Source organism: Antedon mediterranea, chromosome 1 (genome assembly GCF_964355755.1).
Source record: "Antedon mediterranea chromosome 1, ecAntMedi1.1, whole genome shotgun sequence".
In the NCBI taxonomy this organism is placed as follows: Eukaryota; Metazoa; Echinodermata; class Crinoidea; order Comatulida; family Antedonidae; genus Antedon; species Antedon mediterranea.
This window is the reverse complement of record NC_092670.1, coordinates 1,267,087-1,280,582: the sequence shown is the minus strand read 5'-3', so window position 1 is coordinate 1,280,582 and position 13,496 is coordinate 1,267,087. Positions and strand designations below refer to the sequence as shown.

Sequence of the window (13,496 nt, the reverse complement as noted above, 5' to 3'; positions counted from 1 at the left end):
GTAATATTAATATATTGGCATATACACATACAGTGGTTTTGGGGCTAGGTGGACTTATTCCACCAGCCACATTGCAGTGATATATTAACCAGGGAGTTGTACTTGCTAATACAAACAAACTAATTTTATTTGAACAAAATGTAAAAAAAGTAAATAAATAAATAACATAAAATGAAAGAAAATGATAATAACAAAATCTTGATTTTTCATTAAAGTGTAATTAAAAATATATTGATTCTTTAGTAGACCTTTATAAACAATTCATGACGTGGTTTGAAATTATCATATTCCGTGTAATTATACTTCCCGATGCTCTCTACACGATATTACAGCGTTTGTTCCATCACTGACGTCATGAATACGTAATATATTCGATTCTTCATAATGAGAGAAATAATGAGCATACGATACTAAATACACATACGTTCAAGTTAAAACCATTCAACCTACAGCATTAAGTGTAAGCATGACTGAACAGAACAACGCATTAAACAGCGTGTTCTTATTCAAACAAAATGTTATTCAAATTGTTGATGGTAAAGAAATGTAATTATGAGAACGCGGTGTAAATGTAAAATACATGAAATGTTATGTATTTCGTTAATGTGGTGTATGTTTCCATAACGAAACGAAAAGTGTACGCACAGCGTCAATAACCGACAGACTATTTTGTTGATGAAATAAATGATACAAGTGGAAGCGTGCTCTAGAGACTTTAATCAGAGGATGTGTAGAAAATTAAATATGAGTCATCGTCAGGTCAGGGATCGAACTTAATATTAATGTGTTTCGTTTCCTTTGCAGTTTGCTTTGATACTCCAGCTCATTATCTAGATGTTAAGATTAGATAGCTATGGAAGCGTAGTTTTTTTGTAGACATCGCGATAACACGTAATATCCTCATCGCACCGTGTCTACTCGTAGGTGACAGATGAGAGGTATGGAAACAGTGGTGAAGAAGACATGGAATATAGTTAATGGACTTCATTTAGGCGAGTCGCGACCAGGTTTTGACAAAGACAGTAGTAAAATCATGAAGGCGAGTGGATTCTTCTCGAGTTTGTGCTCAAAAACAGACGCTGCTAATAACAATAACCAGGGAGCACAAGAACAACCAAGTCAAAAAGAGAAACGGTCTCTCAAGGAGCGAATTCTAGGCCAAAGTAAAGCACTGTCACCGCCAGTACGACGCGGGTCTGAATTATTACGCGCGAAAGACTTCCCAGAGCTGCTTCAAAGTCAACAGTATTTGGAAAAGCTTCTTTGTTATTTTAGTCCTTGTGAAAGGTGTGTCCTAGCTCAGGTTTGTAGAACATGGAAGAAAATACTCTACCAACCGAAATATTGGAAAGACGTGACACCAATTTTACATAGGCGCGATCTTTACGACACCAAAGAGGGAGGTTCCCGCGTATTTACCTCTTTAGTTAGTTTTGAAGAACGTGGATTTGACACAGTGTGCTTAGTCAATGTAGGAGATTTAGATATCTGTGAATTTATAGATCATTGTCCTAAAACAAAGAAATGTCTGAAGGCTGTCAGTCTGAAACGTTCGACGGTAAGTGATGCCGGGCTGGAGGTAATGATCGAACAACTCGGGGCCCTAGAAAGTCTTGAGCTCAGTGGTTGTAACGACTTCACCGAAAATGGTCTCTGGTCTAGCTTACTTCCTAGGATAACTGTTCTTAGTATTAGTGATTGTATTAACGTAGCAGACGATAGCGTAGCAGCCATAGCTCAACGTCTACCATTTCTCCAGGAACTGAATCTTCAGGCATATCACGTCACTGACGGAGTACTGGCTTATTTTAGCGGGAAACAAAGTGATACAATGTCTGTCCTACGGTTAAAATCGTGCTGGGAAATTAGTAATAATGCTGTTGTAAATATTGTGAGCAGCTTGCCAAGCCTAGCTGTGTTGAGTCTTTCGGGTTGTAGTAAAATTACAGATGAAGGAGTGCGGCTAATTGCTGAGAACATGGGGATGTTAAAATCGCTTGACCTCTCCTGGTGTCCCAGGATTACAGATACTGCTCTGGAGCACATAGCCTGTGATTTACCGAAGCTTGAAGAACTTATCTTAGACAGGTAAATATGATGTTGATGTGTTTTGTATTGTGTACTTGTCATTAAAAATTCAGTCTTTCCTGTTTGAGTTAAACTGATCATTAAAGGAACATTTTTATGGTGGTGTTTTAAATGGTCATTGATTTTGTTAAAGTTTGAAAAGACTCCAAGATGAGTTTCATAATTGATGAGACTACAAGGCAGCCTATGATACCAGAATGAACAGATGTTGTATAGATAGTGTTTTTTAACTGAACACGGCGATATCGGTGAAAATTCAACAATTCCCTTTCTTTCCCCAAGCTCTCGAGTGTATGTTTATACAGTGGATATCAAATGTTCACTTGATTGAATTCATTTAGAATTATTAGTGACTGGCAATTTTCTATCAAAAAGCACGACATGTCATCTTCAATAGGAAACTTAATTAAACGTATCCGGAAACCCATCGTTCAGTTGATGATGAAATATTAATCACTATCGAACGGATTCTAGGAATAAGCAAATAAATAAGTACTTAGACACAATAGTATAACAAGCGTTGTCTCACGTACAAACAAATATGCTTGACGTATAGCAAAAGTCTTACGCGCGCGTATGTATAGCATTCTTGTTTTTTAAAATACAAATATTTAAATGTGTACGATATTCTTACATTGTTAAGGCCCGTTCACACTAGGACGATAACGATCGACGATAATAGACAATAATTTGCATTTTTCATACATAAAATAAAAGAAATATAAAACCTTTTCATTCTAGAACTATAGAATAACCATCTATGCTTCCTTTGATGACAATTATATTTTCACACGTCCAATCAAATGACGTCATGATTAGTAAGAGCAATAATATCGTGATAATACAACGATTTTATTGTTTTTATGTATCATGACGTCATTTGATTGGAATTTTAAAAATATTAATTTTATCAAAGACAGCATAAATGATTATCCTATAGTCCTAGAACGAAACCCTTTCTAATTTCTTTTGTTTTATGTTTAAAAAATGCATGCTTATATATTTATCGTCGATCGTTATCGTTCTAGTGTGAATGGGCCTTTACGCACAACTTTCCTTACGTTGAGTTAGGCAAGTAATTTACTGTTCAACGCAGGAAACGTAATAGATTAATGGAAGCGTCATTTCAAATGCTGTACGTTATGTGCACAGGGGTTCGAAATGTCCTACTTTAATCGGGGCTTTGTACGCCTCCATAAAACCACGCATAATATAATTTACATACGACCTGTTACGTCATAAACGTGGGCTTTCTAAACCGCTCTCACGGATAGAACGTCGTTCTCGATTAATGAAGGGATGAAGATGTACAATAGTCAGGAACTAATTTAGATTCTATAAATACTACTTGGCGTGAGTCCTTCGTCAAACATTTTTAATTGCCGTCTCTTTAGTAATAATATCATGAAGAAGCTCATTATCTCATTCTCAACAAATACAGTATTGGCAAAAAGTTCCAACAGAACATTTTTGTATTTTTACAGTGAATGCTTAAACATAGACAACATTGCAAAATAATTTATCACTTTTATCCGCATTAAACATTTTTTGTTTCTTGTTTCTTTCTGATTAAAAAATAATTAACACTTCACAGAACTCATTTTCTAGCTAAGATGGTGGTATATTGTGATTAACATTGTAGGTCTAGCTTGATAAAGATCTTTGAATTCCGTGTTTATGAATCCATGTTTTGAGAAGTAGAGATACCAAGATAGTATCTCAAATTATCTTTCTGTTTAAGACAAATTATCATTGGAAATAGGAGTGTCTCAGTTTCATTATTTTGGGAAACTTAGTATAAATCATTTTATTGTTTGTACTGACAATGAGCCTATTCAATTGACATAAATGTCAAAAAGCTTTACGCAGACGTTTGAAATTGACACAATTGTCTTTTGGGACTTTACCCTTTGCATATCTGATGCCAATTGAACTTACTTTGATTAAGTAGTAAGGTAAAAAATAAATAAAAAGTGAATATTTTTTAATTATCCTGTTATCTGTATTAATCATGTTTAGTTATGAACTTGTTTTATGATTGTGAACCTATTCGAGTTGTTCGTAATATGTTCTTCACGATGATTGATGTGGTAAATGTATTGCGCTGCATAAAGAAACGTCACTTCCCCAACTTTAGTCATATACTGTAAAACAAATGTACTATTTTGAAAATACCTTAGCCAATTTTGAAATGTGACCCAATATCGATCATCAGCAAAGTGGATAGCGTATGTCTTTAATGATTTGTATTTCAATGTTTGCTTTACATATACGATTCGTTTGTTTTGTTTGTTTACTAAGCAGTCTCCGGCGGCGTTCCATTGGTTGTCGTACATTCGATTACGTAATATAGGAATACGGTTTGTGCGCCTATATCATGTTATCGAATGACGTCAGCTACACATCAGAAAACCACACATTGATGCGTGCGTCCAAAAATTTATAATAATTTATCATATTTAGCACGCACACGTAAACTTCGTTTCTTCGTGACGTCGTTAATCGCACTAAACTACAACGATAATAGTACAGTATATAGCCTATATATATATATTGATGCCCTCCTTTGATAATGCCTATTATCATTAATATTTGAATAACAAATATAGTATTTTTAAAATGCTGGTATGCAAAATGTCTACCAGTAATTACATTAGTATCTCTTCATTATTTGTATATCTTCATTGATATATTCAGCATGCTAATAATATCGGATTTTGTCAGCAAAATACTATCTGTATATGAGTATTTAAAAAATAATTTAAACGTGAGACTATAAATTTGGAAGTTTAAATAATATGTCCAAGTCATGACCTCGTATTTTGATATTTTTTGATAAAGACCTCATTTGAAAGACATGGTCCACCTGGTTGTCGCCAAACCATGCCAACGAATGCATATTAGGCCTATCATACGCATACAATGTTGTTAGTAACCAAACGTAATATATCATTAAAATATTAACATTTAAACATTGCATTATTCGAATTTAAACTCTTTCCATCATTTCAATTTTTATATTGAACTTTAGCTGACATTTATAATACCTTTGAGGAATTATTAGGCGCTTCATCGTCGTTATCTAAATCCGAATATCCCGTAATCCTACAAACATAAGTAAATATTGAATGTGTATATTGACGTTTGATGATATCAAGAAGATCCCTAATTCTAATCACAAAGTCTGAAATAAATAAGAATTTTTAATGCGTTACAGCGCGTTTCAATTGTAATTACTCGTTCCCAAATAATGGATGGATTTGCGCCGACAATCACTGAATATACATAAAATATGTTTGGTAATTTGTAAAATAATTTGTGTTTTATGAGTTTAACCTTTAAAATATTTGTATTCAATTCGTCTGAGATATGTTTTACGAAAAACAATAGCTAAATTGGCGTTCAATAAGGATTTGTGTGGCATTTGGGACTGTTTTAACCTTTTGAAATGACGTCAGAGATATTATCATGAATATTCATGAGCTATTGAGCCTAGTTTTTTTCTGTAGTAATGCATTTTCTACAGAGATAAAAAAAATATGTTTATGTTAATGAAAGTAGATTTTTTTTTTCAAAACTAACATTCTTTTTAAAATAATAAATAAGTATACAAATAAAAATGTACAAATAATATTAAAAATGTCTGTCAAAACGATGGTTTAGTAAAACATTTGTACGCGCGCGTGCCACAGTAGGCCTAATAATTTCGATCTTTATAACTCACTTTTAGTTCAGTTGATTTGACCTATAGAATTTTTTTGTTGCCCTAATTTTAATTTTGTGGTGGGTAGTGTCACTAACGACAACTAATTACCACTAATTAACAATGCGGCCTCATGCAAATTAACTACACATAATAATCAGACTATCAACCTGACGGGAAGTGATATGTGCTATTATGATTGGACAGATTTATATCGGATGCGTTAACCTGAAATTGTATAAAATAACATTAGAAACTAATTTGTTACACAAGGGAACTATAAACTTATTAAATTAGTGAATTTTTTAAATATGACCTCGTTTTGGTTAAATTTGACGAGGTTAAATTAGCGTATGGGCCGGTTTCCAATATGGCTGTAGGGGATATCAAACAGATTCATCTAGATTTGATATATTTGTTAATTCTTGGTTGAACTAAATAAAAAAAATTAAAAACATAATCACAAAATTTCTACGGTAGCCCAAACGTTAGAATTATGAAGATAATTTTTAAGCTATGGGTGTATGTATTTACAGCTATAAAAAAAATCAGAGAGACGGTCGAGTCAGTAATGGTATTTTCATGTTGTTGAATGGAATTGAATGGTAATACATTAACCGTTGCTATAGCAATGACATTTTAGACCGGAGCTGTAATGAAATGAGTGATTGCTATTACAATCTTGATGATGCGCGGTCACGTGTTTGTGCTCAACAATTATGTGTCGGCGTATCGTATGAGACGCTATTGATTGTTCAAATTGTTAACTTTACTAATTATAATTATTAATTGCGATTTTTGTTGATGAATATCAAAATGTATACTTAAGGCCTATACTATATTTATTATGTTTCTCTACTTCTTTTAAATGTGCACAGTTGAATTTAATAAGTGAATATAAACATTTTGTATAGCCTACGATAGACGTTTCTACAATAATTGTTAACAGACTTCCTATCCTATACTAAAAATGGCCAAGTTACGTGCGCGAAAAGAAAAAGCCTTATGCACAGTTTGTGTTTTAAACAAATACAAAATATCAGTGACTATTAAATTTGACATTTTTTTGTATTGTAGGTGTGTGCGAATTACTGATACAGGAATGGGCTACCTATCTGCGTTGAATTGTTTGGTGGCGCTATATTTACGTTGGTGCTCTCAGGTTAAAGATTTTGGTCTGCAGCATTTGTACAATATGCAAAGTTTGAGGATACTTTCCGTAGCAGGTAAATTCATTTTTACATGTTTCCCACGTCAATTAAAGATTAAAGGCCCATTTACACTTGGACGATAACGATGGACGATAAATATATAAACATGCATTTTTTTTACATAAAACAAAATAAATTACAAAGGTTTTCGTTCTAGAACTATAGGATAATCATTTATGCTGTTTTTGATAAAAATAATATTTTTAAAATTCCAATCAAATGACGTCATAAATAAAAACAATAAAATCGTTGTATTGTCACGATATTATTGCTCTTACTAATCGTGACGTCATTTGATTGGACGTGTGAAAATATCATTTTCATCAAAGGAAGCATAGAAGGTTATTCTATAGTTCTAGAATGAAAAGTGTTTATATTTCTTTTGTTTTATGTATGAAAAATGCACATTTGTCTATTTATCGTCGATCGTTATCGTCCTAGTGTAAATGGGCCTTAACAACGATAAAGATTTCTATTAAAATGAACACCTCCAATAAGCTGGTGAAATTATAAGTAGCACCGCACTACAAAAATCAAAACCAATTCTACTGTAGGAAAGTTATTATTTTGTATGTATTTACAGTAGCTTTATTCTGTTACTTTTCTGTAATGTTGTTTTGTTTATTTTAGGATGCCCTTTGCTTACCGCCGCTGGACTATCTGGATTAACACAACTAACTGATTTAGAGGAACTAGAACTGACCAATTGCCAAGGTGCTACTGCCGAACTACTCCAGTACTTTAGTAAAAACCTACCCAAGTGTGCCCTCGTCCATCCACTGTGAAGAAGAAATAGACAGTTTCAGAATAGAATACACGCAAAGATCCTATTGCGTTACAGGAAGATCTTTGAAACATGACCAGATGCACGATGTATATACACGCGTGTTGCCAACGCGCTCTAAAATCGATGCTTATATGCAAATGACAATGATGAGCATGCGCAGTATTTCGTACGCTGATTATAGATTGCCACATTTTGTGGATTAGCATATTATATATGGTTGTTATAACAACCTAGCAGATAGCATGCGCTTCCACAATTAGCAGACGACATACAGAAGGCGTGCCTGGCGCCAACGACGCGATTTATCGCCTGCGTAGTAGGCCTAGTACTGTGTCGTCATATGCTGCTGACTTCTCATTCTGTATTCTATGCTTTCGTGCAATGTCAGTTATATGTAGATGGTGACCTAAAGTTATGTACCATAAGTGCTAAGTGTATTAAATTTTTATATTTTTTCTTGTAAAAATGAAGAATATTCGGTATGACACAAAGAAAAATATTTAAGATGTCAATTTTATTAGATAAACTTTTAGCATAGAGCATACAGAGCATTATTGATTATGAAGATCGATAATGTAAATGATTCATAAATATTGTACTGTAGTACGAAAGGTTAAAAAATGTACAAATGGGTGATTGTTGTTGTTGCACTATCTAAGCAAAGATCTGTGAAAAATCACAACTCGGGGAATTCGGATTAAAAAATCAGTTATTGATGAAAGTTGACACCAAATCAATTAATTGTGTTAGATCTTAAGATGGTTTTCCTTTTAAAAAAAATTGTCACAGTCGTTTAGATAGCTAGTAGGCCTACGTGTTTTTTTATAATATCCACACTGCTTTTCATTTAATGTGCCATTTCTAAATAAACATACAAAAGACATGTACTATTCATATCGGTTACCAGATAGTGAAAATGTGACCACGATAAAGTAAGCTAGATTGTAATCACTGTGCACTGCCTCCAGTATGGAGCAAGTTCTGTAATTTTATATAAAATGCGTGAATGTATAAGTGTTGGAAAAAATATATATTTACCTTTTTTTTAAAAATATAATTTATGTTTTGCAAAAGTGAAAAACCTGTAATAGTTTCCCAAAAACGTTTTCTTCAGTCTTTCATTAATTATATTTTTGTTATAAGTCTTCTTTAAGAATGATGACGTCATGGGATAATCATAATTATTTGTAGAATATTAATGATAAATTGAATCTGCTTATGTTTTTTTAAATGTTTTATTTGAGATTTGATTGAATTCATATAAATTTAAATATGAAATGTACTGTAACTTGTTCTAAAAGTGCTTAAACCCAATAAAATGGTTGTTTAAGAAGGTGGGTACGTTTAGACATCTCTCAACTTCCACACAAGTTTCTCTGTGCTCTTTACAACATTTTATTGTACACCAAACATTGCGGAAGTGACATCAGTGTCGTGTTGTTTACGCACACATAATACGCCTTTTTTTACACGCCGATGACGATGTGAACCTATTGTATGACGTCATTTATTTAGCTTCACATCATAAGCAATAACAATTTGTATATCTATTTATTTTGAATAGCAATTTACGCAATATTGAAAATATGTAAATATTGAGAAAATAGAGTTTATTATAAATGCTGATTATCTGACCAAGTAGGTTTTAGCACCTCAGTCTCTAGCGTGATAACATACGAAGACCAGCTAAATCGATTAGTAAAGTTTGTTCGAACATACTGCACTGTATCCCGCGGTAGGCCTAGGTACGGCGATGATAGTGTTTTATGCATATTATTCGCGATGAAATCACGTTACGTTATTGTAAATTCCAATTTAATGTTGTTTTCGACATGAAAGCCTATAAATACTGCCCCCTATCGATGAGCACTGTTCAAGTTCGTAATATGCAAATTAATGTATCGTAACGTGTGTTATTATTAATCTGCACTTTGCATTGTTTGTATAGATAAATCCTAACACTAAATAAAAATAAATGTCTTTCTTTCGCATTAAATAGGGCATACTGTGATTTTGTAAATGTTAAGCAAAAAACTATCCAAACGTCGCAATTTCGTAAATACAAGAAAGCATGCGCACATTGATGAACACCTCGGGAGAAATGCACAAACTGCATTGACGCTGATGAAAATGATACTTGTGTACCATCACGTCATTCAAACGTAATCCATGACGTTCTGTGATTAACTATTAAAAGTCGTAACATACGTAGTACACTAAAATCAGAAATACTATTTCTTCGATTTACGTAATCAAAGAATTATAATTACTTTCACTGTATCTGGTGTAATATAACTTTACACTTCTTTAACCTATTGTTGTAACAATGTGTCCGTTTACTAGACTTTATAGCCGTTTCCTTTTGGCACTGTCTGCATTATGTTGATTTTCCTGGTGACAGCGGAATAGTGCGATATCAGACATTGTTTGTACATAATAATTTTAAATCGTACAAATTAAGGCTTACGTTATTAAAGGCTATTGCCAAGAAGTATTTATCTAGTTTTTTTTTTTTATTTTTGTGCTATTGTACTTCTCAAATCGTCTGGTCCACTAAAACACTTTTTATAGGACATCCCAACTTCAATATTAATTCTATTCAAGATATGTTACACTTTTATTTTTAATATGATTTTATTTCAATGCAAAATATGTACACATCATAAAATGAGAGATTTTAAAGGATGCGATTTAAATTACAAACGCTCAATATTAAGTGTTGTTGGTTGTAATTTCACATTTTAGAAAGGTTCTAGTTTCCCCTTATTTTTGTATAGCTTTTCTGAGTTTGCTGCGTGTCTATTGTTTCTTCAAGCATTCCACCATGTTAATAGTCCAAGTCCTGGCTCAGAAATCGATCCCTGTTAAGAAGAAAATAAAATATTTGTTTTCTTTCATATTTGTCTATACTTTATATATTCCTCTATATACCTCTGGTGTAAGCCCACATACTAAACCTTATCCAATTTCTCCCACAAAAGATAGACAGTGAGTCAACCATTCAAAATAACTCACAGTCAGTGAATAGGGCGATTTCTTTGCTTCTGACTCCTGATCATCTACGCTATGATCGTGTCCGTTCTCCGGTCCGACTGGTGTTGTGTCAACAAATGTTTCATTAATGACTCGGAAACGAATCTCTTCACCGGCATCCATGAACAAGTCATGTGTTCCTTCGTCAGTTTCATATTCCCACACCCAAACTTGCTCAGCTTCATCGCTATGGTAACGTCAAAGAAAAAAATTCAAGCTAGTAAATTACAGGCCCTTATTATGCTCTTAAGCTCTGTCCACACTATCAAACTTTATGTGACAAAAAGAATGTGAACATCACATTTTTTTTTGTCCCATAAAGTTTGATAGTGTGGACAGAGCTTTACTTTTGTACTTTCTTTAAATGGTTAGGATTGTATTCCTGACTGTGATGTTACTTTAAAAGGATACAATTTAGATGGTTGCTGAAGAGCATCTGGTGCGATAAGAATATCATCAAAAAATCCTAAAGATACTGAAAAGCAATTGAAAAGATTGTTTAAAATTATAAACAGTAAACAAAGTCAAAATGTACAATTAAAGTACATCATGTAGCACTTCAGTTCAGGATCAAATTTAAGGTCAAGTTTAAGGTCAATTTAAATCAAATGTAAACATACTGTGAACGCCTTCATTGCTACAACTTTTAATCTTTCCAATCAATATTTCATCCATGAATGGACGAAAGACGACGTATCGGAATTGCACTTTGGTGTGCGATGCTCCATCACCAGGAAAGATGAAGGATTCCTCTAACTTTGATACATCATGTAGTGCAATGCACAGACCGACATCATGAACAACCTGCAGCAATAGACACAACATTCAAATGTAAATAACAACATATAGCAGATAGACACAACATTCAAATGTAAATAACAACATATAACAGATAGACACAACAATCAAATGTAAACAACAACATATAGCAGATAGACACAACAATCAAATGTAAATAACAACATATAGCAGATAGACACAACATAATGTAAATAACAACATATAGCAGATAGACACAACAATCAAATGTAAATAACAACATATAGCAGATAGACACAACATAATGTAAACAACAACATTTAAATGTAAACAACAACATAACAACAACAAATGTATCTTCTTTTCTTATATTACATGTCAATAAAGAAATCTTAAAAGTCATTGCCTCCTTTGGCAAAGAATGGGGTTAACCCATCCCAGGTCACCCAAAAAAATGCATTTTTAAATCCTACCTCCTTCAATTTTGGTGAAATTTTGTGTATGGGTGATTTATGGTGATTAAAGTAAAAAATTATCCATATACCAAATTTCATCAAAATTGAAGGACGTAAGGTTTAAAAAAAAAGCATTTTTTTGGGTGAACTGAGATGGAATGACCAATAATGAATGGTAAACGTACTTGGTTGTTGTGCGTATAAATACACTGAATCTGTTTTACCTTATTGGCTAACTTGCGATTAAGTACATCAACAACGGCAGTGTCCAGTTTGTTGTTAAACATCCACGGCTGAATGCGGACAGTGTCCATCATTTCCGCTAGGACAAACATTCTTATCCAAACATGTGTAAAGACCCCGTTGCTTAGATCTACATCAATAATGATAAAGTAAATAAAAATGAGCAACCTAATATACATCTTTATATAAATCCTTGCCTTAACTTTTTTTTATCATATATGGACTGGTTTTGGTAAATAAAATTGTTCTGCTCATAGATAGGCCCAATGAATACTCATAGGCCTATAGTTCCATATAGCATAGTACATATCCCTAGTACTACTGTAGTAGTATAATACAACAACATTTTTTTTTATGATGGTCCTTTGTATTATATAGAATACATTTATAGGCCTATTTATATGTGTTTGTTTATTTGTTAATATTAATTTATATGTAGGCCTAGGCTAGGCCCTATGTACGTATGTGTTAAACTATAATAGAAACAAAAAGGAAAGTTACATACAGGAAACCAAGTAATAAGTATTAGTAAACACTAATTCTTGCCACATAGTATTACAGTAAACATGTAAAAATGTTTAAAATATATAAAATAGACTTGAAATAGCCTAGGCCTGCTTATCGTGCCTAGTAGGTAGGTGGCCGACGACACAGAAGGGGGCCGCCCGCTGACGTACGATTGCAGTGTCAGTCAGCAGATAGTTAGGCCTAGCTAGTTGATAGCAGCCTAAAAAAGAATTACGCTTTCTTACTAGCCAAGTTGTAATAGCGTATGATGTGATACATATGGTTTTATTAATAGGGTTAAACATAATTAAAATAAGTATTTATACACACCATGTTTTTACGAAATTACAGCGAGCGCGGTATGGTGGCTACCATCTTGAATTTTCCAATACATACACATATGAAACGTCAAAGTCGACACTCACTAAGAGTATAAAATACATACCGAAAGATCATTACCAGCGTTTACCGCTTTGAACTTAGAAATTGTTTTTGTTTGTATCAAATTATTTCTTTAATAAGACTTCAATGATCAAAATACATGTTTCATGTTATTTAGTTAAGTACAGGTAGTAACCGTGTAGATAGAGGCCTAGTCTCACAAACAGAAATAAATGGCCTTTGTACTTCCAATTAGTTTTTGAAAAATTGTCAAAAGTCTCATATTTTTTAATTTAAAAAAAAGAACTATTTGGCTTAAATTCTTTTAA

The 13,496-nt window shown here is 33.1% G+C and overlaps 2 protein-coding genes across 2 annotated transcripts; one reads left to right on the top strand and one right to left on the bottom strand.

The window, feature by feature from the left end:
• Positions 1-583: 583 nt before the first annotated feature.
• On the top strand, positions 584-10,287 carry LOC140052353 (uncharacterized). Its single transcript, XM_072097888.1, has 3 exons — positions 584-2,088; positions 6,869-7,017; positions 7,633-10,287. The coding sequence occupies exons 1-3, from the start codon at positions 932-934 to the stop codon at positions 7,785-7,787; spliced, it is 1,461 nt and encodes a 486-aa protein (XP_071953989.1). The 5' UTR covers positions 584-931; the 3' UTR covers positions 7,788-10,287.
• LOC140052520 (DNA-directed RNA polymerase III subunit RPC8-like) lies at positions 10,264-13,180 on the bottom strand. The gene is made up of 6 exons (XM_072098132.1): positions 13,117-13,180; positions 12,261-12,409; positions 11,443-11,626; positions 11,234-11,297; positions 10,805-11,009; positions 10,264-10,650 (listed from the first exon to the last, which is right to left on the bottom strand). Exons 2-6 carry the CDS (start codon positions 12,369-12,371, stop codon positions 10,600-10,602), a joined length of 615 nt encoding a protein of 204 aa, XP_071954233.1. The 5' UTR covers positions 12,372-12,409; positions 13,117-13,180; the 3' UTR covers positions 10,264-10,599.
• Positions 13,181-13,496: the final 316 nt, after the last annotated feature.

Excerpts from the sequence above, each read along its gene's own strand:
- LOC140052353 (XM_072097888.1), top strand. The coding sequence starts at position 932 with ATGAGAGGTATGGAAACAGTGGTGAAGAAGACATGGAATATAGTTAAT. Across the intron at positions 2,089-6,868 it reads GAAGAACTTATCTTAGACAG|GTGTGTGCGAATTACTGATA; the intron begins GTAAATATGATG and ends TTTGTATTGTAG. Across the intron at positions 7,018-7,632 it reads GAGGATACTTTCCGTAGCAG|GATGCCCTTTGCTTACCGCC; the intron begins GTAAATTCATTT and ends TGTTTATTTTAG.
- LOC140052520 (XM_072098132.1), bottom strand. The coding sequence starts at position 12,371 with ATGTTTGTCCTAGCGGAAATGATGGACACTGTCCGCATTCAGCCGTGG. Across the intron at positions 11,298-11,442 it reads TAGCAATGAAGGCGTTCACA|TATCTTTAGGATTTTTTGAT; the intron begins GTATGTTTACAT and ends ATTGCTTTTCAG. Across the intron at positions 10,651-10,804 it reads AATCGCCCTATTCACTGACT|GGATCGATTTCTGAGCCAGG; the intron begins GTGAGTTATTTT and ends TCTTCTTAACAG.